Below are 22,761 nucleotides of genomic sequence, written 5' to 3' on the forward strand. Positions count from 1 at the left end.
TCTAGGAAAGTAAAGATGTTGAATTCAAAGGGATAATATAATCACGGCAGTTGATCTACGGCAGTGGAAAGGCTAATAATAACATCCCTGCTGGTCTAGGGCAATCAAGGGTGAAATAATATCATTCCTGTTGGCCTAGGTCCATGATGGGATTACTAATAACTTCCTTGGTGGTAAGCAAGGGCTGAACTCAAGGCAGTGGGCATTGTAGTTGTTATGGGAGGTCTCTGGTACAAGAGCAAAGAGACAGACGTTTGAGCCTTTGAGGGCAAACTTCGCAGAGGAACATATCGTTGGAAATAGTCTGGTATATAGCGGTAATAAAAGGTTGTATTATGGCAGTATTATTTATATTTAAAGGTATAGTATACATACATAAAAAGGAGAAAGGAATGTAAGAATGGGGCTGAAGTTTGAAATGTCCATAGGGAAAATATTTACCACGATGCTGTATAGCATTTCGTTACAGCATGACCTTAAAGTGGTTGACCAGTTGTAAACTACTAGTAGGGTCTGCCACATGGAACCTGCAGCGGTCTGCTATATGCTGGGCCAATGCACTTATACACCAAACTGATTTCTGCAGGAAACAACATCTTTGTTATAATTGAAGTGGAAAAGCTTGGTATTACAAGCAAAGTTCTGATTGAAGTGAATGGTCTGTAATACCATGACTGGCCACTGCAGTAGGAACAGAGCTGTCTGCTTCCTGCAAAAGTCAGCTCACTGAATAAGGGCAATGGCCTGGCAAACAGCCGTTCGGCGGGGGTCCCAAGTGACGGAACCATGACAATCTACAATTGATGGCCTATCCAAAAGATAGGCCATCAATACTTTACAACTGCACAACCCCTTTAACTCTCCCATGGTGTGATCAGATGTTACATATGTTGTCAGATTGTAACTTCTTTTTCACCTCCCTCAATTTTTTGCTGTGCAATGTTTGATACAGATGCCTTGCAGTGATATTTTGCTGACTCTTAGCTCATAGGTAAATGCTGGAACATTTATCATTTTGAGTCAGCTTGATGAGATCCTGGATATCTCCATCCTCAGTGTGACGGGTTTAGGTGAATTCTCAGGATTTAGTCAGAGAAGTAAGTTCCATTGTACCGAAAGGGTTTATCCGACACACATTGACCAATCACTTCAGGAGTCCAACGTTGGATATTGACTTTGGTGAAGCTTTTGTCTGTGGGTCTTACAATAACTGTGCTCCTGGAGGCAACAGAGGGGTCCTCATCAAAAAAGTTGAAAGGTCGAAGAAAGAATCCCACCGCATTTCCTGGAGTTGATGTATTTGGGATGTCCTCCGAATGAGGAATGTGGAGGAAACCGACTGTCACCCAGGCAACAAGATCCTAAGTAATAAACCAAAGGGAAAATAAGAGACCCCAACTTTGCAATATTTTTGAAGATCCGATTGGGACCCCCCAAGACAAGGCCAGATGAAGGGGAAAATAGGAAGTGTATTATTAGGATCGAGACAGAAATAATCAGAAGAACCATCAAGAAACCTGAAGACTATTGATACTATTACTGTACTTACTTTATTCACAATGTCCTCATTGTTACGGATGAAATTTTCAAAATAGACTGTTGGGTTCCAGGGGTCATTCTGGATGTACATGCTGCTACTGGCCAGCTCTGATTCCCTGTATCGGGTCACTGCCAAGCTGTATCTGCAAGTAAGATCGGCATATAGAGTTTTATAGAGAGCAGTGTGATGGGACCATCTTCTAGACCAGTGATTCTCAAGCTATGATGCTCCAGCTTTTGCAAAACTACAACTTCCATCATTCTCTGACAGGTAACAGTTTTATAACAACTAGAGAGCCACAAGTTGGAGATATCACTATCATCTGGCTAAACACATCAGCGGTTCAAATCTTTCTTCTGTCCTGATATATGTAGTTTCTTATAATGTATCATTGCAGGCAAAATGTATTAGTGTTGAGTTCAATTTTTTACTCTTTCAGCATTGAGGGAGAAGAGAGCCAGAAGTTAGTCAGGGAGAGGATGAGAGATAGCTGTGTAGCACTGAATGGGCGTGGTAATGCTACACAGTCTCAGGAAAAGGAGAAGGAGAGCTGAGCCGGTGCATATTCATGGGAGGGACCAGGTGATTAGTGCTGGGAATGCCCCATAACCAGAAATTTGTATGTAGGAGAGCCTACAAATCGAGTATTAGGTTTTTTAAATGCATAAGAAAGAAAACTCAAGGCAAAAAAACCATATAAGTGCATAATTTTTCTGTGGGAACTTAATTTTACATGTGTGTAGAGATGAGCGAGCATACTCGCTAAGCAAACTACTCGAGCGACTAGTAGTGCCTTATGTGAGTACCTGCCCGCTCGTCTCTAAAGAATCGGGTGCCGGCGGGGGAGAGCAGTGAGTTGCGGGAGTGAGCAGGGGGTAGCGGGGGGGAAGAGAGTGAGAGAGAGATCTCCCCCTCCCCCCCCCCCGCCGCTCCCCGCCCCCGCTGGCACCCAGATCTTTTGAGACGAGCGGGCAGGTACTCGCATAAGGCACTACTCACTCGAGTAGTTTGTGTGTTTGTTTTTCATGCACAAAGGTTTCCTTATCCTTTAACCTCACAGAAGACTGTCAAGATCAACTATTGCTATAACAAAGGCTAAGAAGATTAATAGGTCTGTACAGCTTTTTGTGCCACTGAATGTATAGAAAAATGTTTCCCCCCAAAATGCTACAGTAAGCAGAGATCTTAAAAATGGTGAGAAAAGTAACCACAAAGTATATTTGAAAGTTACAAAACCTTTTGTTATATAGTGATCAAGCATTATTTGCAGGAAACTGGAGAAAGCTTATACGTAATTCTCTAGTCATTAAAATGAAACTTTGACCTCAAAGCAGATATTTAAAGATATGACTTTTTTGCCAGAACTTTACATTTGCGAGTGATGAAAATCATTACTTTAAAACCATAAGAGTAAAGGCACCAGGCAATACATTACAGAGACTGAACTCTGTGAATAGATGGGGTTTGGAAGTCATGCAATATGTCAGATGATTTTAGGGCTCACACGAGCATAGGGGGGCTGCGTAATACATGCGTATTTTTCATGTGCGTAACACGCAGTCCTAATAGCCCAGTGGTTTACACCAAACCATTCAGTCATGCGTTTTTTTCACACGTGTGAAAAAAAAGGAAGCACTTCCATTTTGCTGTGTTATGCACATTATAGGCTGTAGGAGTTTAAGATATGTATTAAATACGCAAGCTACATGCACATGAAAAATACATGCGTCATACGTAGCTGTCCTACGCCTGTGTGAGTAAAGGCTGATTTAGACACAACGAGAATCTCTCAAAATTCGCTCAAAAGAATCTATTGAGCGATTCTCTTTCTGTCTAAATGCACTGACATTGTGCAGTTTTCGTGCTCAAGGCGTTGATCGCTAAATTCTAGCTTGCTAGAATTGAGCAATCAGCTGTTATCAGCCAACAGCTCTGATAAGATTCTCTTTGCCTGTGTTCTGCTGTGAATTCACAGCGGGCAAGGGCTGTAAGGATCCATTTACACAGGGCGACTGTCGGGCAAACGATGCCCGACACTCGTCCCTGTGTCTCTGCACTCTCGTGCTTCTGCACGGGAGCAAGCAGAGCTGGCTGGGTCATGGAGCGGCCAACAGAGGGGGCGGGGCAGTGCAGGATATTTCTCTCCTCTCACTCCCCTGCCCCTCTCCATTGACATAACACAGCGGCCACTAATTAAACTGAACGATGAGTGATGAGCTCAGCATCGATTGTTTATGCAGCATAAAAGATCAGTGATGAGCTCATCGCTTAGTTTAAATAGCATCTGTTCAGTAGTGAACGGCTGCTGTATTATGCCAATGAAGAGGGGTGGGGGAGAGTGAGGAGTGAAATCTCCTGCACTGCCCCACCACCCTGCTGGCCGTTTCGTGAGTGAAACAGGGACTAGTATCGGGCATCGTTTGCGTGTAAGTGGACCTTAAGTCCTTATGTGTAGTTCTATTAAGCAAAATAGCTATTACTTGTTGTTTGCATATCTATTGTATTTCTAGTAAAGATGGATAATGTGTTCCATCTGCTGAGGAATGTCCGTTTGTCCCCTAACCCCACTAACCTGGACCACGAGACTCCATTCTCCTCGGCCCACTTCCGGGGCAGCACGCTGTGGGCATGCGAGTTATACTGAATTCTGTAGCTCTTTTGATGTCCCCACTTGTTTTTCTTGTTGGGGTTTTGGAACATTAGATATCTTGGGATGTGAGATCCAAACTTGAGGGCAGCCTCACGCTCTGTGCTTCTTGGCACATGCTCCATACGGGACTGGACAATAAAGTGATCAGGACTCCAAGGGTTTGTAATGTTCTCATATTTCAAGTCAATAGTTTCAAAACTGTTTTCTGTACCTAGAGAGGTGAACATAATACATGAATTATGCGCCTTATGTACAAGAACATAACTACTATAATACCGCCAACGATGTACAAAAATATAACTACTTTAATACAGCCACATGTGTACAAGATTAAAACTACTAAAATACTCCTCCTATGTACAAGAATATAACTACTATAATACTGCCCCCTATGTACAAGAATATAACTACTATAATACTGCCCACTATGTACAGGAATATAACTACTATAATACTGCCTCCTATGTACAAGAATATAACTACTATAATACTGCCTCCTATGTACAAAAATATAACTACTATAATACTGCCCCCTATGTACAAGAATATAACTACTATAATACTGCCCCCTATGTACACGATTAAAACTACTAAAATACTCCTCCTATGTACAAGAATATAACTACTATAATACTGCCCCCTATGTACAAGAATATAACTACTATAATACTGCCCCCTATGTACAAGAATATAACTACTATAATACTGCCTTCTATGTACAAGAATATAACTTCTATAATACTTCCCCCTATGTACAAGAATATAACTACTATAATACTGCCCCCTATGTACAAGAATATAACTACTATAATACTGCCCCCTATGTACAAGAATATAACTACTATAATACTGCCCCCTATGTACAAGATTAAAACTACTAAAATACTCCTCCTATGTACAAGAATATAACTACTATAATACTGCCTCCTATGCACAAGAATATAACTACTATAATACTGCTCCTATGCACAAGAATATAACTACTATAATACTGCCCCTATGTACAAGAATATAACAACTATAATACTGCTCCTATGTACAAGAATATAACTACTATAATACTGCTCACTATGTACAAGAATATAACTACTATAATACTGCCCCCTATGTACAAGAATATAACTACTATAATACTGCTCCCTATGTACAAGAATATAACTACTATTATACTGCTCCCTATGTACAAGAATATAACTACTATAATAGTACCTCCTATATACAAGAATATAACTACTATAATACTGCTCCTATGTACAAGAATATAACTACTATAATACTGCCTCCTATGTACAAGAATATAACTACTATAATACTGCCCCCTATGTACAAGAATATAACTACTATAATACTGCCCCCTATGTATAAGAATATAACTACTATAATACTACCTCCTATATACAAGAATATAACTACTATAATACTGCCCCCTATGTACAAGAATATAACTACTATAATACTGCCTCCTATGTACAAGAATATAACTACTATAATACTGCCCCCTATGTACAAGAATATAACTACTATAATACTGCCTTCTATGTACAAGAATATAACTTCTATAATACTTCCCCCTATGTACAAGAATATAACTACTATAATACTGCCCCCTATGTACAAGAATATAACTACTATAATACTGCCCCCTATGTACAAGAATATAACTACTATAATACTGCCCCCTATGTACAAGATTAAAACTACTAAAATACTCCTCCTATGTACAAGAATATAACTACTATAATACTGCCTCCTATGCACAAGAATATAACTACTATAATACTGCTCCTATGCACAAGAATATAACTACTATAATACTGCCCCTATGTACAAGAATATAACAACTATAATACTGCTCCTATGTACAAGAATATAACTACTATAATACTGCTCACTATGTACAAGAATATAACTACTATAATACTGCTCCCTATGTACAAGAATATAACTACTATTATACTGCTCCCTATGTACAAGAATATAACTACTATAATAGTACCTCCTATATACAAGAATATAACTACTATAATACTGCTCCTATGTACAAGAATATAACTACTATAATACTGCCTCCTATGTACAAGAATATAACTACTATAATACTGCCCCCTATGTACAAGAATATAACTACTATAATACTGCCCCCTATGTATAAGAATATAACTACTATAATACTACCTCCTATATACAAGAATATAACTACTATAATACTGCCCCCTATGTACAATAATATAACTACTATACTACTGCTCCTATGTACAAGAATATAACTGCTATAATACTGCCCCCTGTGGGCAGAGTTGTTATTGGGCAGAATCTGTGTATATATTCCAATGACTCCTAGGAGATATTTGCCACTGATGACATTATGTTTATGGTGTATTCATTATCATTATAGGTGACTTTACTAACTGAACATTACATTCTTTAGATCTGTTAAGCGCTGCGGAATAAGTTGGCGCTTTACAAATAACAACATTTATTTTTTTTCTATGTGTTCATTGTGATTGACATAAGAATCATTTGTTTTATCTCTGATCTGCTTCTTTAGAATTGCCCCATACAGATAGCTCAGGGGTCAGATGAACAATGTAGAGACTTTCACAATATACTGGCTGCATACAGATAAGATAATGACCGCACTTTCTACAGCAAACAGGAGTAATATCTGTAGAGCCAGAAGTACACGGGGTGGGGGGGTGGGGGGATGGGGTGGGCATAGGTTTCGGAGGTCTGGAGGTGGCAGTCGCTCCAGGGTCCTGGTGTCTATAGGTCCGTTTGCACATAAGAAGACACCAGTATTATAATTGGCATGTTAGGTGGAAGCCCTGTTACAGATTTTGGATTGTGGCCCAGAAACTCCAAGATACACTTTAACGTGTTCTAAGCTCAATGATGTTCCTTGTATAGCACAGGAGTCTACATATATCCGTTTTATCTAAATTATGCCTAACTATGGAAACACATTTCATCACAGAGACAAGTAAATGCAGCTCTAGATGTGATTGGAGTATAGGACACAATATAATTGTATTCTGATAATCTGTCATATATAACTAGAACTGCATATAATGCTTTAATGCTTTTAACTTATTTTTATGCTTCTCTGGATGTAAAATTAATGTTGTTAAAAGAAACCATCAACAAGCAGGCAAGCAGCTCCTAATGGATCCTCATATGACTCAAGGCTGGATTTCAGGGAGAATTTTTAAGGCTGTAATGAACCAATCAGACCTTCAGCAGGAAGCCTTTATATACTCAAAGAACTATATAGAATCATATAGTAGGCAAATAAGATCCATAAACAGCAGTTAACCTACATATTGACAGTTTCAAGACTTTTGTTGTACTCTCCAAAAAGTAAAAAGAAGGTAATATCGTCTTTTTGTAGTTCCTGTTTGCCACAGCCTTTCTTACCTGCAATATCCAAGTCCGCTTTATAGTTGATCAAGTGTGTATGAATGTTCCCCAGGACATGGCTGTAGACCTTATTTCCAAAGTGAAGGCCATCCGGAGTGAAAAAAGTGGCATGGATGTATCCGGTGGCGCTCACCTTAACCTCTATCACTCCATTTTGGTAGAACAGAAAGTCCCAGATATAGTCATAGTTATAGACAGTAGACGTTGTCCTCACCACCAGGACATGATTTTCCACTCCAGCATAGAAACTGTAACCCCCATTGTAGGTGCTGTCGAAGTGTCTCCGTAAGGGTATCCCGGTGGGTTGCTCAAAAATGCACAACGCATTCTTGTATCGCAACGGTTTGTCCGAATCATAATAATTGTAGAGATCCTGATAAGTGGCCCCTTCGGGGCAGTCGATTCCTTTGGCCAACTCGTAATGTACTGTTCCCATCCCCCACCCAGAGTCGATGTACTTTGTCTGCATACCACCTGGCGTGTTGCCACTATAAAATGCTATGGCTTCCTGTATGCTCACCTCGTAGGCTATCCTCTCATTATTATACTGGATATCAAATATCTGCAAGCCAGCAGATGGACGGACCCGATAAGCAAAGCTCCAGCCAGTATATTCTACATAGTTGCCCAGAACTCGGTAACGTTTCCCTTGTGGTTCACATATTTTTGGACCGTGAACGTCTGTTTTTGTCTTAAATTGTCCACGGGGCATGAAACTTGAATAAGTATCTTCTATGTAATCTGGTAGTTGTATCTTGGTCAGTTCATTCTTCTCGTACTTACGGACTAGCTCCTTGACGCTATCATAATATTGGCCATTATACCAGATCTTATCGATGGTCCACTCTTTAGGGTTAAGTGAGCGGTGATTGAAGAGGAGCTCAACTCCAATGGGGTGGAGGAAGAATCCTTCTATGTATCTCTGGAGCAACAACCATGAGCGACGTTCTCCAGAATTTAAACCACGAGGCGCAATGTCAGTGAAGCTGAGACAACGTGAGGAGCAGTTATAGAAGGAGAAGCCAGAGGTCTCCAGTAAGATGTGGTTTAACTCTTTAGTGAGCTCCATCAGACGTTCTTGGATTTTCTCATACTCCATATAAGTCATTGGCCGTGATTCAAAACTTATGGGTTTGTTACGTTTAATGTTTACTGGCCGATAATAATAGGGATGAGGGAGGGGTCCGACAATGTATTCTGTGATGTTGGGTTGAACCTGGTCTCCAAAGAAGATGACCACTTTGGCCTCTCTTTGAGGTTTGGAGCCATTGTAATCTAAAAAGTTCAGAACGTTACGCTTTTTCGGCAAGTTGAGCTCCATCATGAAGATTGAGTTTTTGCCAAAATGACTTCTGATGGGGACTAAGTTAAGTTGCTCCATGAGGAAACTCTGAACTGATGTTATCTCCTCTGAGGTCAGGTCGGAGAAGACGGACGCCATATATCGACCCTTGGAAGATGATTTTAAGAAGTGACTGGCTCTTATAGCAGTCATTAAGGTCAGCAATTGTAGGAGTCTTTTTAATCCCATTGTGTTGTCTATGGAAGGTCTACAAAAGGGAACAAGGCAGAAATTGTATGAAAAGTTCATTTAAATCTTGCGTAGGGGCTCATCACATCACATTTTTGAAGAATGCTTAGCATATATGTAAAATATACATGAAAAAGACCATATAGAAACGTTTAGCCATACATGTATGGTGTTTTTAAGTGTACTCACTAGAGATGAGCGAGCATACTCGCTAAGGACAATTACTCGAGCGAGCATGGTCCTTAACGAGTACCTGCCTGCTCGGAAGAAAAGATTCGGGTGCCAGCAGGGGGCGGGGAGCGGCGGGGGAGAGCAGGGGGGAACAGAGGGGAGATCTCTCTCTCCCTCCCCCCTGCTCCCCCCTGCTCACTCCCGCAACTCACCACTCACCCGCGCCGGCACCCGAATCTTTTCTTCTGAGTGGGCAGGTACTCCCTAAGGACAATACTCGCTCAAGTAATTGTCCTTAGCGAGTATGCTCGCTCATCTCTAGTACGCACTATACCTTTTGCTGTCCTACCAATTAAATGTACACTGTCACGTACCTCTTTTTTCGAACTGCACCATAAACTAAGTTGTGCTGCTGTTTGAAGAGGTAACGTGTCGCAAGGGAATGTACATTTTATACTTATCTGCTCCCCCGTTCCCACGCTGTCTGCCGGTAAAGTCTGTGTGTGGTCTCAAAATCTTGAGTTTTTTTCAGACCACTGTATATGTGCTCTCCCATAGAAGTCTATGGCAGTACGCATGCATAGTAGTCTGAAAAGAGTCAAATTTTTAAAGCACATACAGACCTCACCAACGGACAGAGCATACTGGGGAACAGGTGAGTATGAAAAAATATCTCCCAGCATCCCATCTTTTTCCCAAACATCACCATAAATTAGTTTATGGTGCCGTTTGGTAGTGAAAGGGATCCTTTAATTGATAAAGAAATTCTTCCAACAAAGTCTCCTGTTTCACTGCGTAGAGTTAAAATAGTAAAGTTTGTTTAGAATAAGAGTTACAAATAAAGGTATGAAAGAGAGAAATAAAAAAAGTAGTAATAATGTGGGCCTAGGAGATTCCTGCAAGAACTAGCAAGAAATTTGCCCATTACCCCATTAATGAAGGATTTAACCCTTTCCAATCCAATTTGTATCCTGGTTTTCCTAGGGTGCTTATTTTTTTTTTTACTGTCGTTATACAACGGCGCTATCTGCTGGCTAAAGCCAGTACTGCATGAGGTGACACGTTGGATAGGCTCTGACAGAAGAGAGGCTGGCAATATACAGTAAGAGAACCCCGACGGACGTCTTTCAACATCAGAGCTGTACAGCCTTAAATCATAATGTCTTCAGACGTCAGACAGTGGATTGGAAAGGGTTAAAAGGGTTTTTCCAAGATGTAAATTTTTGGGTGACTGTTCTCGGAATAGGTCATCATCAATAAATATTCGTTGGCTATCGCCACTCAGAACCGCTGGTTGTCAGCTATTTTAGGGCCTGCTGTCAGTGTGGATGGAGCTGGATGGTGACAGCTCCGTCCACATTGCAGCAGGCTGGGTTGGTCATAAAGGCACAACTCCCATGAATTCCCATTAATGCAATGTTGACTCATTAATAACTGTGGTGGCACAGTGGTGTATCATTAACCAATGCGTACATAGAAACGCTCCTCTTTGCTGGTTTAGATAGCATGTTTCCACATCATAGCAATTTAGAAGATTCCTGGGTGCACGGGCTAGATGGGAGACATTTGTTCTCAGTAGAGAAGCATACTGGAGTCTGAAATCAGGAAGATGTCGACTAAAGGGTGTAAATCTTAAAAATGACTTCACATTTATTAATATATCCATTGTATGTGAATTGGGACATGTGGAAATGTATTTAATTAAGGTGACCAGGCGTCCTGATTTTGGTGTGACAGTCCCGCTGTGGGACCCTGTGCCCCACTTTCCCCAGAGTCCCTAAGCGTGACAGCCTCTTGCCCCACTTTCGGGATATTGCGTCACCATGAAAATGATTACCAGCCGGGCTGCCGCGGCTCAGTGACGCTGCTGTGGGATGCACAGACTGATGGCTGTGTGTGCACCTGGGATCCTCCTACCCTGACCTGTCCTCATTGGTTCCACAGAATAAGAGAAGGAGCCGGGGCCACAGCAGCGCCAAGCAGAGGGTGATTTGAAGACCAGGCAGAGGGTGAGTATATCTGTCTAAGGGGGGTGCTATTATTACTGTGGCCACCAATATGGTGGACACTATTACTACTGGGACTACCAATGTATATAAAATCATACATTGTGATAAGCCCCGCCCCTGACCACACCTCTCTGTCCTGCTTTGCCCCCAGGAAAATCTGGTCACCTTAATTTAATTATATGCACATGTCATCAAATTGTATGAGAGATGATTGGTTCGTGATTGGCGTTAAGGAGGAGTAGCACATAGATCTATTAGCTCTGATCAAGAAAGTAGTGGCTTTCGAGACGTGTCAGCGTGGACATGGTGTTACACAGTACCGTCATTATCTGATTGTATATCTCTTTTTTTTCTTAAATAAAGAGGATTCTTTTATGATGTCGACATTTTCTCGGTATCTTGTGTATCATAACTTTTTTTATTTTCTGTGGACATAGTTGTTTGAGGGCTTGTTTTCTGCGGGACCTCCTGCAGTTTCTATTGGTACCATTTTGAAGTACATAGACTTTTTGATCGCTTTTTATTACATTTTTTTTTGGAGATGGGGTGACTGAAAAAAATTGTAATTCAGCCAGTGTATTTTTTTTTCTGATGATGTTTTTGGTTTATCTTGTTTTGATTTTTTTTAAATTAAAAATAAGAGAAAAAGTTTTTTTTATTAAAAAAAACTTTTACTACCTTTTATTTTTCTAATAATTAATAAAACTTTTTTTTAAACTATTTTAATTTTTTTTTCATTCTCCCTAGGGAACTTGAACTTCCAATCATTTGATCACTAAAGAAATATAATGCAATACCATGGTATTGCATTATACCGCGTTCTGACAAGCAATCTATCCAACCACACCACAGAAGGCCCCAGGCTGCCATGACAATTGAAAGCCACTTTGCAATCTCATCATGTGTAGGGGGGCATTCAGTGTCCTGGAATACTGATCGGGTATTTAAAGGGTTATTATTCACGACCAGTATTCAAAGATAGCCAACACCCACACTGTATGCACCGTATCCTGCTTCACGCTGCGCTTTTTTTAACGCGATTGTCAATGGGGCTTTCTAATGATAAACGCATTGCACAAAAATCACAAAGCACCAACTTGCGATGCGTTTTTAACATTAGAAAGTCCCATTGACAATCGCATTAAAAAAACGCAGCGATATCGCAGCATTAAAAAAAACGCAAGTGGGTGTGAGCCCTTACTATTTTTTTCTTGGCGCACTGACTTTTTGGATGCATGTACCATGTGTGTATATTCTCTCATAGTCTGCAGGCAACACTGCCGCTATGTGGAGCTGACTGTGCATGCATGTTGTATTGGCACATGTGCATTATGTATTACCAGACGCTGTGGTAGGTCATATCGACACAGGTGCCTCCTATGTTTTGTATTGATTCTTGGTTATTACACTTAGTATACAAGATGCTCCTAAATAGAGTTTCATGACCCCTGAGAAAGCCACAGAGTGGTGATAAGAGTGGGGCTCTTTGAAATCTGCCCTCTTGTCTCCCTACTATTGCTCTCCTTCAGTTTAGGGATGTAACCGCCAGTATGCTGTTTAAAAAAAAATAAAAATATATATATATATATATATATATATATATATATATACAATCCTTTGTTGCTCCCACTGCCATTCCAGTCTCCGCCGTTCTGCTATCTCCATGCCTCGCAGCAGTGGGCAGCCCGAGCACATGACCAGCTGTGGCCAATCCCTTGCAAGGCACTGGCTACAGCAGTGAGACACATGCTGTAACTGCTTGCAACTGACCAGCAGAAGGCCAGAAGAGAGCAGAGCGGCAAGGACTGGAAAGGCAGTGGGAGTATGAAAGGCTAGTATACTGTTTTCGGGGGGTTTTATAGCATAAGAAGCGGGCAATATTACTCTGGAAGTGCATGAAAGGAGGCACTATCATTTTGTAGGGCATGAATAAGGCATTATTACACTGTCATGGCGTGTAATAGGGCATTATTACTCTGTATGGGCATGAAAGGGAGCATTATGACTCAGTGGGGACATAAGGTGACACTACTACCCCTTTTGATAACAGTCCAGAAACCTGCTAAATTCCAGTTAGATAAGCTTGCTTCTGAAACTTGCATTCTACTAGTACAGAGGAATAATTGTAGTTTTAGAAAATAGTAACTTTTGGATAACTAATGAACATGTTCAAAAATGTATGACAATTTTAGAAAAAATGCATTCTAAATAGAGATGAGCGAGCGTACTCGGAAAAGCACTACTCGCTCGAGTAATGTGTTTTATCCGAGTATCGCTGTGCTCGTCCCTGAAGATTCGGGTGCCGCTGCGGCTGACAGGTGAGTCGCAGCGGGGAGCAGTGGAGAGCGGGCGGGAGAGAGGGAGAGAAAGATCTTACCTCCGTTCCTCCCCGCTCTCCCCTGCAGCTCCCCGCTCCGTGCCGGCACCCGAATCTTCAGGGACGAGCGGGGAGATACTCGGATGAAGCAAATTACTCGAGCGAGTAGTGCTTTTCCGAGTACGCTCGCTCATCTCTAATTCTAAACAAACGATAACCGGACTATCATGATAAAATAGTATTACTGTGTGGTGGAGCACTAAAGACAGCACTTACTGTATGGGAGGGCATACTGGGAGCACAAAATTGGGGCTATTATTACGGTGTGGGGCAGTACAAGTGGCTTTACTACTGTCTGGAGCACTATGGATGGGAAGATTGTGTAGAGGCTTGAAAAATGTAGGGAAGGTGCTGCAAAAGGAAAGATTGTAGCTAGAAGTAGTTGTGGTGGTCTGGGCCAAATGGAAAAGACAGGAAAAGTGAATGACTATTCCAGACAGACAGGATGTCACCTGGGATCACTGGATATAACAATACTGTTAGCAACTTATACAGTCTGCAAAGCGATTGTGTAGAGCTGGTATCTACCATGATATGGTCGCTGTATGGGAGTGATATGGGTCTTTGCATAGTCATATTTTTAGTAACAGCGTGTTGGTATTATTCCATCAGTAACAATTTGGTGGTATTATTCAGTCACTATGTGGTGGTGATATGTGATCATAGTGTGCTGCTATTATTTGGCCCTTATATAGTGTTATTATTGGTAAAGTTGGTCTTGGTGTAGTGGGTTTTGTTCAGTGACAATATGGTGATAATATGAATTGTAATAAATAGAGATGAGCGAGCACCCAAATGCTCGGGTCCGCGTTATTCGAGTCGAGCTTTTTGTAAAATTCGAGAGCTCTACTCGAGTAATGAACCCCATTGGCTACAATGGGAGACCCGAGCATTTTTGCATGTGGGACACTGGGTCCCGAGCCTTTTTCTTTTTCTTGGTTCCTCTCTCTCTCCCCTCCCTGCCAGACAAAAAATTTGCCATTGACGAGCGCTGCGTTGCGGCGAGGAGGGGACAAAACAGGCACGTCACGGCGGGGAGGAGCCAAAAACTGGGGCGGGGTCAAACACGGCTTGATGCTTGTTCGAGTAACGAGCACCATCGAGTACACTAATACTCGAACGAGCATCAAGCTCGACAGAGTATGTTCTCTCAACTCTAGTAATAATATTTGCACCTTGTATATATTGTATATTATCTAATTTAGGGGTCAGGAGTAAAATACAGGAAGCTGTTTGTTACACTATATTTTTATGCCTGTAAGGGTATACTTAGCTGTTTAGGTGTTTTTTTTCTAAATACAATTTGGCAGGAAAGTTTGTCCTTGTCTGAACATTTTCATGGGTCTGGTAAATGTTCTTGCTCAAGAGAGGGGCCACATTCCAAAAAATGTAGCCAACCATTTTTTAGTTACACCCCTGCTATAGTATACTTTTTTATTTGGGCTGTTTTGTGATCTTATCAGGTAATATTTACCTTGTTACAAGTACATTTTTCTATATGCCCTTTGGGCTCTTGTTTTTTAGCACTTTTCACATGGCACTTTGAAAGTTTACATTTCTTTTGCCTGAATTATATGCAATGACTGATTGGTCAGAATGCATTATCTCGGGGGATTATGGTTCTTGGTACCCAATTTCCATCTGTTAGTTGCATTAAAGGCTTTTGTATTTTTAGAGGGTGGGTTTCTGGAATTATTATTTATCATGCTGTATACTCCCTTCTTGTATATCTTAGACCATTTTACATGGTTTTAATTGTGTGTTATCCAATAAAAACTATTTTCTGTGCATACTTTATTATATTATGGTGTTCAATATTTTTAAAAGCACGAAACTGAGTAAATATAGATTTATGTCTTTATCCCATAAATATAACGATTAGGGATGAGCAAGCGTACTCGGAAAAGCACTACTCGCTCGAGTAATTTGCTTTATCCGAGTATCGCTGTGCTCGTCCCTGAAGATTCGGGTGCCGGCACGGAGCGGGGAGCTGCAGGGGAGAGCGGGGAGGAACGGAGGGGAGATCTTTCTCTCCCTCTCTCCCCTGCTCCCCGCTGCGACTCACCTGTCAGCCGCAGCGGCACCCGAATCTTCAGGGACGAGCACAGCGATACTCGGATAAAGCAAATTACTCAAGCGAGTAGTGCTTTTCCGAGTACGCTCGCTCATCTCTAATAACAATTCTAGTTCAGCTGTATGCATTTACATGCGATGATTATCACTCAAAATCCCGCCGGAGCGCCGGAATCTGAACGATTCTCTACGACAATCGTCCCATCTAAAATAGTAAGTAACTCTCCATAAGTAACTCTCCCCGATCACCACCTCCAATAGATGCTCAACATGCTTTATGCTAGCTCTTCTTAGGCCCAATGCACACAGGCGTATTTGCATTGTGGAATCTGGGGCGGGCGCCCGCCTCTGGATTCTGCAGCAAATACTACCCAAAGACATGCTGTGGAAAATCGCTTTTCCATGTTCACAAAAGGAAATCAATTGCAATTTTCTGCTCGCGGAGGGAAAATCTCAGCATGTTCTATTCCAGTGCAGATTTTGCGCGGACGGCTTCCATTGAAGTCAATGGAAGCCATCCGATCCGCGGCACATCTACATTACAGATTATTGAAGAATCCTGAGAGGTACGCAGGGGTCCCTGGCCGGGCACAGGGGCGGATTCCACTGTGGGGAATCCACCCCCCGCCATGTGCATTCGGCTTTAAGCTAGAACATCAGGAGCAGATAGATAAAAAACAAAAGACCACCAGCCGTGATATCTGGCCATGGTTTATCTGAAAAATACCTGACAAACCAGACATCAGGCAAACCTTTTGAGCGATAATCATTGCGTCTAAACTCGCTGCCATCCTGCACTTTTCGTGCACTATTCTTTCATTGCTGATTTCTAGCCAGCCCAAAATCAGTAAAGACTCTTATCAGCGCTGCGCGCTGATTTTCTCAGCGAGCGGTGCTGATAGCATTCTTTCAGCTGGTATCCCGCTAGCGGTTCTCAGCAGGACACCAGCTGAAAGCTCCGATAACAAAGCAGCTGTTTGCATATACAAAACAGCTGCTTTGTTCTCTGCGTTATCGCGGCGGTATCCCACTCCACCTGCATTAACTCTTAAGTAGCTAATTATCTACTTAAGAGTTATGCAAAGATGATCGCTCAAAACTGTCACTCAAACTGTCGTTTGAGCGATTTTTGACCAATTATCTTTCAGTGTAAATGGGCCCTAAGAAGACCTAGAGAAACACAGAAAGCTTTTTGAGCATCTATTGGGGGTTGTGAATAGGGACTGGAGTTATGGCCCATTTACATGTAACAACTGTCACGCAAAATACATTCGAACTAACTAAAATACGAGATAATCGTTACGTCTAAACGCAAAACCATTGTGCACTTTTCTATTGTTTTTTGCTTGTTGCTCAGTTTGAGCCAAATCATCGCTGCTTCGCTCACTTCTCTTAGGTTTAAACATTCCCCTGGTCAGCGCGACACATAGGAATGTGATTACTGAGCGAGAGGTGAGTGATTCTCAGTAATGACCTGCCAGTCTAAAAAGTCTGCACGAGCGCGAACAATTAACGGTGACGTCACTCGCTCATATACTTGTTTAAACAAGAATCGTCCCATGTAAAAGGGCCATTAATCATAGCAGGTGTTTCTAGCTAAACTATCAGGTTTTCACCTTTCACCTTTATTAATACTTTAACAACATTGAAAGATTTAACTTTTGTTTGCGTTGCAGGAAAGAGATTTACTTTGGAAGTAACAACAGTGATAAATATCTGATTATGCCAATAACCCGCAATGAATATCTCTGTCTATTAAATCAACCAGAAGTCGCCCTTATCTGAGCCCTATTTCTGAGCTTTCCCGATAATCATAGCTTTTAGTACGGCTACCATAATTAAATGATTCTTAAGAAAAAAACATATGTGCTTATCCCCATGAAGAGTTGTTATTTCTCTATTGACCTGTAGTGGCCCCGTACATCATCCTGGTCCCCTCCATAAATGTCATACATGTTTGTGTCTTATGTTGATGAACTGTGCAAAGCCTGTCTTGTCATTTCAAAAATGTATGTTGCCCAGCTGCAGCACTTGAGAGATTAATGTCTGCTAAAATCCAAAGCCTGCATGTAAATGTATCAAGCCTGTCATGGCATGTGGTATGAGAGAAGGTATAAATAAGAGTGCTTGAGAGCAGGAAAGGAGTAGTAGCTTTAGTGGGGTTGTTCCATCTTCTGGAGTGGAGAGAGTCTAAAGCACAGAGCCACATGGAGGCACCTTCAGCCTCTTTGTGGTGAGGATGGAAGACAAGGAGAGATTTCCCATGCTGCTTGTGTTCTGGATGTGAATGAAGTGAGCCCCAAGAGTAAGAGAGAGCATTTGTAAGAAACTGCTTTTTCTCAAGGCCAGTGCAGAGGTACTAATAAGTCCTCAAGTTTTCCTACGTGGCCGTCCAGTGCCAGGATCACCGCGTAGAGGTACACCCTTTAATTGTCACACCCACATGTCTCCAAGGCTGGGTGGGGATACTTCAAGCTAATAATTGCTGTCAGAGTGTCTGTAGAGTGACCCTACCACTTTCCTCATCTGGAGTGTTCCCTTTCCAGGACCGGTTCCTGGCAGATAACGTAGACTGCAGGACCAGTGTCATCCTGAGTTTTTTCCCTGACCTCTAATCTTTTGTCTTGCCTGCACTGTAAAGACTCTACGTTAACTGCCTTGTATTCTTTGTTTAAAGTTTTTCTGAAGTAAAGTTTATTCTGGGCTCTAACCATTCCCATGGTTACTCAAGAACTGCTTGTGGCTGCATTTATTCTACACCGAGGGTCATACCGGTGTGTGAAGGAACAGTGGCATCACCCGTGACAACTACTACCCCTGTTATCCTGTGTATTGGGCATCTCCCTATCCTAGGGGTGTCCTTGGTGGCCTCCAGTGACACTCTAACCTTGGCTGCATGTGTTCCCTCCAGGAAAGAGTTTGGTAAATGCTGCCATGACAAGCCATCCCTTTACCTCCCCAGCACTCCACGTATGTCAGGTGTCCGGGGTCTCCCTATGGGACGCTGCAGAACTATGAAAGGAAAAAATGATCCAAGACTGCAGATTGTGGATTTCTAATCAATCTTTCACATTCTGGAGATTTCTGGAAGCGCATCCAGGACTCCAAATGCCTATAAACGTCTCCCAACTAGAATACGCTGTATTTGTGATCTGGAGCCCTACAAGGAAAGTAGGGGTCTAGATCATACATACAGTCTACATACATATAGATCAATACTTGTACTGTAGGGGTACAGTTCATACATACAGCCTACATACATATCAACACTTGTTCTATGGGGGTCCAGATCATACATTCAGCCTACATACATCTAGATCAACACTCGTCCTGTAGGGGTACAGCCTACATATATACAGATCAACACTTGTTCTATAGGGGTCCAGATCATACATACAGCCTACAAACATATAGATCAACACTTGTTCTATAGGGGTCCAGATCATACATACAGCCTACAAACATATAGATCAACACTTGTTCTATAGGGGTCCAGATCATACATACAGCCTACATACATATAGATCAACACTTGTTCTATAGGGGTCCAGATCATACATACAGCCTACAAACATATAGATCAACACTTGTCTTGTAGGGTTATAGATCATACATATAGCCTATACTTGTATAAAGACGATATCTGCAGTTTAATAGATTATGTTGCGGATACTTAATGTTTTATAGGATAAAGACAATTCTATATTTACTCAGTTTTGTGTTTATAAAGTATTGAACAAAGTTTACATTTTAGGATTCTATTCTAATTAGAGATGAGCGAGCGTACTCGCTAAGGGCAATTACTCGAGAGAGTAGTGCCTTTTGCGAGTACCTGCCTGCTCGTCTCAAAAGATTCGGGAGTTGCGGGAGTGAGCAGGGGGCAGCGGGGGGGATGGGGAGGGAGATTTCCCCCCCCCCCTGTTCCTCTCCACTCTCCCCCACCTCTCCCCGCCCCCTGACGGCACCAGAATCTTTTGAGACAAGCGGGCAGGTACTCGCAAAAGACAATACTCACTCAAGTAATTGCCCTTAGCGGGTACGCACGCTCATCTCTAATTCTAATCCTTTGATTATATTGTGTTGAGTGCCTGGTTTCAGCCTAGTTTTTTGTTCTGCGTTTGCTATTATACATGTGTGGCTTTGTGCATCCCGTTTATGGTGTCTTGATTCTGGTGCCCTACTTCATAATTTGGCTCTATCAGAAAATTCTATGCGTCAAAATATAGAAGTAGCGCTTACAAATCTCTGTCCAGACCAGTAAAATGTTGCTCCCCCAAATAATTATCCATATAACGAAAGTGAAAATGATTTTTTTTACCAAACTATATAAAAGTAACATTGCAAGTTTCCCTTTTCACAAACCTAAAATAATGTGACACTGTATGCTACATGTGCCACACAATGACAATCGCAAATTATATCACCTCATTAGGGCTGACATTTTGTTTAGCCCTTGACGTCTGTTAGAAGTCACTAAATTAAGAAGTAATGCTGACAAATCATATGACTTTCCGCAAAAGAGAATTTTAGTTACAAAATTGTATGTTTTCTCTGTTATTTCCAAATGACACATCTCTGTCTTTTTGTCTTGAGATGACGGGATACAGCAAAGCGTGGGAAGAAGATAGAGGTAAATATGATCTGAGAAGGCAGATGAGATATCCAAGAGCTTGAGCTCTTAGGGTCATGTAAACGCCTGATATCCACTTGATCTGGGGTCCTCTCTCTCTTCAGGGGCCCCATAGCAGCTGCATGGACAGCCTCTATGGTACGTTTGCCACTGAGTAAGCCTGGGATTATACAGCCTGTCTGTGTCGTGATTATGACCATCATCATCCTGTGCCCCCTCCTCACCCCCAGCCTGTCTGATGTGACTGTACGTAACATCGCTCATTGTCACCTCAATCACTGCTGAGCCGGGAGGATGATGCTTCATATGTGCAACATCTGCAGCAACCGGAGCCTGACTCACCTGCTGAGCTGGATGCAGGGCACACTGGCAGCTGTGCAGTTACCTGGCTCTTCCAGTAGTCTGTTATCAGCACTGCAGCGTGAACTTATTATAAAGGGAGGGTGGTGGAGACTCTGTGAGTGACAGGAGGGGGAGGCCGGTGCCAGACACGGTAAACACAACATATACTGGACATTTTACACAAGTATGACCTTGACAGTTACACAAAAACACACATGATGACTACAAACACTCCACAGACATATAGCAGTAGCCCAAAGGTAAGGCATTTGGGCTGATATTGGGAAAGGGGCATCAGAACAGTTTTTTTAATGCTTTTTTTTTGCATCCACATTTATGTGGTTTTTGATGCATTTTTTTTCTTGCACTCGAACTGATGTGTTATTTTTCTTTTTCGGCATTCATACTGATGCATCTTTTGATAAGTTTTTTTTTGTTTTTTTTTAATTCTTATTAACATTGACAATTACATAACAAAACATGGTTTGGTATGTTCAGATTCCATGTACATGTGTTTTTCTCTTAATATACTATGTTTTTGGAATTTTACTATGAGTAAGAACCAAGTTTTTCTGGTTTGAAACACGTAAGAGCGTTCCTGTTTTTAAGGGTTCATTCATACCAGCATTCAATCCAACAAATTGCTCAGCAGCACATAATTAATCCCTACAAGAAAAATTCCTTATCTTGTTTGGGGAGGAGGGAAGACCAAGATATATATATATATGTTTATCTCGTAATGCTATGCAGAGCCAACCTCGGGGTCATAGACCAATAACCCCCATTCGAATAGCTCATACCAAAAAGAAGAGGTGGCAGCATAAAAAGGTGCATCAAATCATCTTTGTAAAAAACAGACTTTTTATTGTTTCATCATTTAGACAGGAAGGCAACGTTTCGACCGAATATCGGTCTTTTTCAAGCCGCTAATACATGAAACAGAGCAGTAAGTCCATGCTCCGGTATCACAGAGCGGTAAGTCCATGCTCCGGTATCACAGAGCGGTAAGTCCATGCTCCTGTATCACAGAGCGGTAAGTCCATGCTCTGGAGCATGGACTTACCGCTCTGTTTCATGTATTAGCGGCTTGAAAAAGACCGATATTCGGTCGAAACTTTGCCTTCCTGTCTCAATGATTAAACAATAAAAAGTCTGTTTTTTCCAAAGATGATTTGATGCACCTTTTTATTCATACCAGCATTGGAGGTTTCGTCCACAACGTCCATACCTGATTTCCTCTACAAAAGAGGACACAAGCATAAATTCCAGCAAAATGCTGGACTGCTGTTCGAAAATCGAAATGTCCGCCGTTATAATCAATGGGGGGAGCCGTCTGGCGCCATTTGTGCTTTTATCAAGATGAAATAAAAGTTAAGTTTTATTTGCTGGAGATTTTTGCAGCTTTTGGATTTCCTGCGTCCGCTTATGGAGCGGCTATCTCCTTCCCGATGTGGAGAAAAGAATGATGTTGTGCTTTAAGCTCTGACTTTACCATGTTTTATGTGTGTGCCTGGTCCTTTAATGTGGTAAGAAAAGCAGGCACCAGGACTAACTGTTGGCGGGCGGAAGCAGCAGAGTTCCCGGTTTCCGGGGTTTACAAGCAGAAGATTTAGGAGAGCGCTCAGAGAATGTATTTTATATTAAAATATAGAGATGTAGCCAACTTATTTTTTTGCTCACCTGGTATGGACTGCCCGTGACATGACAGGTCCCAATTCGCCTTCACTGATGTATGGCACTAATCCACTCTACCCCCTAATCCCTGTGAAGATCCATATGCACAGGGAGATTGTCAAAGGAAGGGCCCAGGGCACGCCAGTACCTCGGTCACAAATACAGGAAGAAAACAGGTTAAAGGATCTAGCACTCTCAGTGTGTGAGAGGATGATATGTAGGAAAAAAGAAAGAAATTCACTTACCTCTGTGAGAAGTCCGCAAGGGCCTGCAAGCCAAGAATCTTTGGAGCATGAGAACACCCATGGGTATATTTCATGGTTTCTGGGGTTTGGTGGACAGGAGTT

At 41.8% G+C, this 22,761-nt stretch overlaps 1 protein-coding gene across 1 annotated transcript; it reads right to left on the minus strand.

Annotated features, from left to right (window-relative positions):
• Positions 1 to 338: 338 nt before the first annotated feature.
• On the minus strand, positions 339 to 20,788 carry AOC1 (amine oxidase copper containing 1). Its single transcript, XM_066585046.1, has 5 exons — positions 20,741 to 20,788; positions 7,605 to 9,157; positions 4,113 to 4,401; positions 1,550 to 1,682; positions 339 to 1,361 (listed from the first exon to the last, which is right to left on the minus strand). The coding sequence occupies exons 2-5, from the start codon at positions 9,136 to 9,138 to the stop codon at positions 1,086 to 1,088; spliced, it is 2,232 nt and encodes a 743-aa protein (XP_066441143.1). The 5' UTR covers positions 9,139 to 9,157; positions 20,741 to 20,788; the 3' UTR covers positions 339 to 1,085.
• Between the last annotated feature and the right edge of the window lie 1,973 nt (positions 20,789 to 22,761).

Source organism: Eleutherodactylus coqui, chromosome 12 (genome assembly GCF_035609145.1).
Source record: "Eleutherodactylus coqui strain aEleCoq1 chromosome 12, aEleCoq1.hap1, whole genome shotgun sequence".
Lineage (NCBI taxonomy): Eukaryota > Metazoa > Chordata > Amphibia > Anura > Eleutherodactylidae > Eleutherodactylus > Eleutherodactylus coqui.

Excerpts from the sequence above, each read along its gene's own strand:
- AOC1 (XM_066585046.1), bottom strand. The coding sequence starts at position 9,138 with ATGGGATTAAAAAGACTCCTACAATTGCTGACCTTAATGACTGCTATA. Across the intron at positions 1,683-4,112 it reads AATGGAGTCTCGTGGTCCAG|ATACAGCTTGGCAGTGACCC; the intron begins GTTAGTGGGGTT and ends TCTTACTTGCAG. Across the intron at positions 1,362-1,549 it reads ATGAGGACATTGTGAATAAA|GATCTTGTTGCCTGGGTGAC; the intron begins GTAAGTACAGTA and ends TTTATTACTTAG.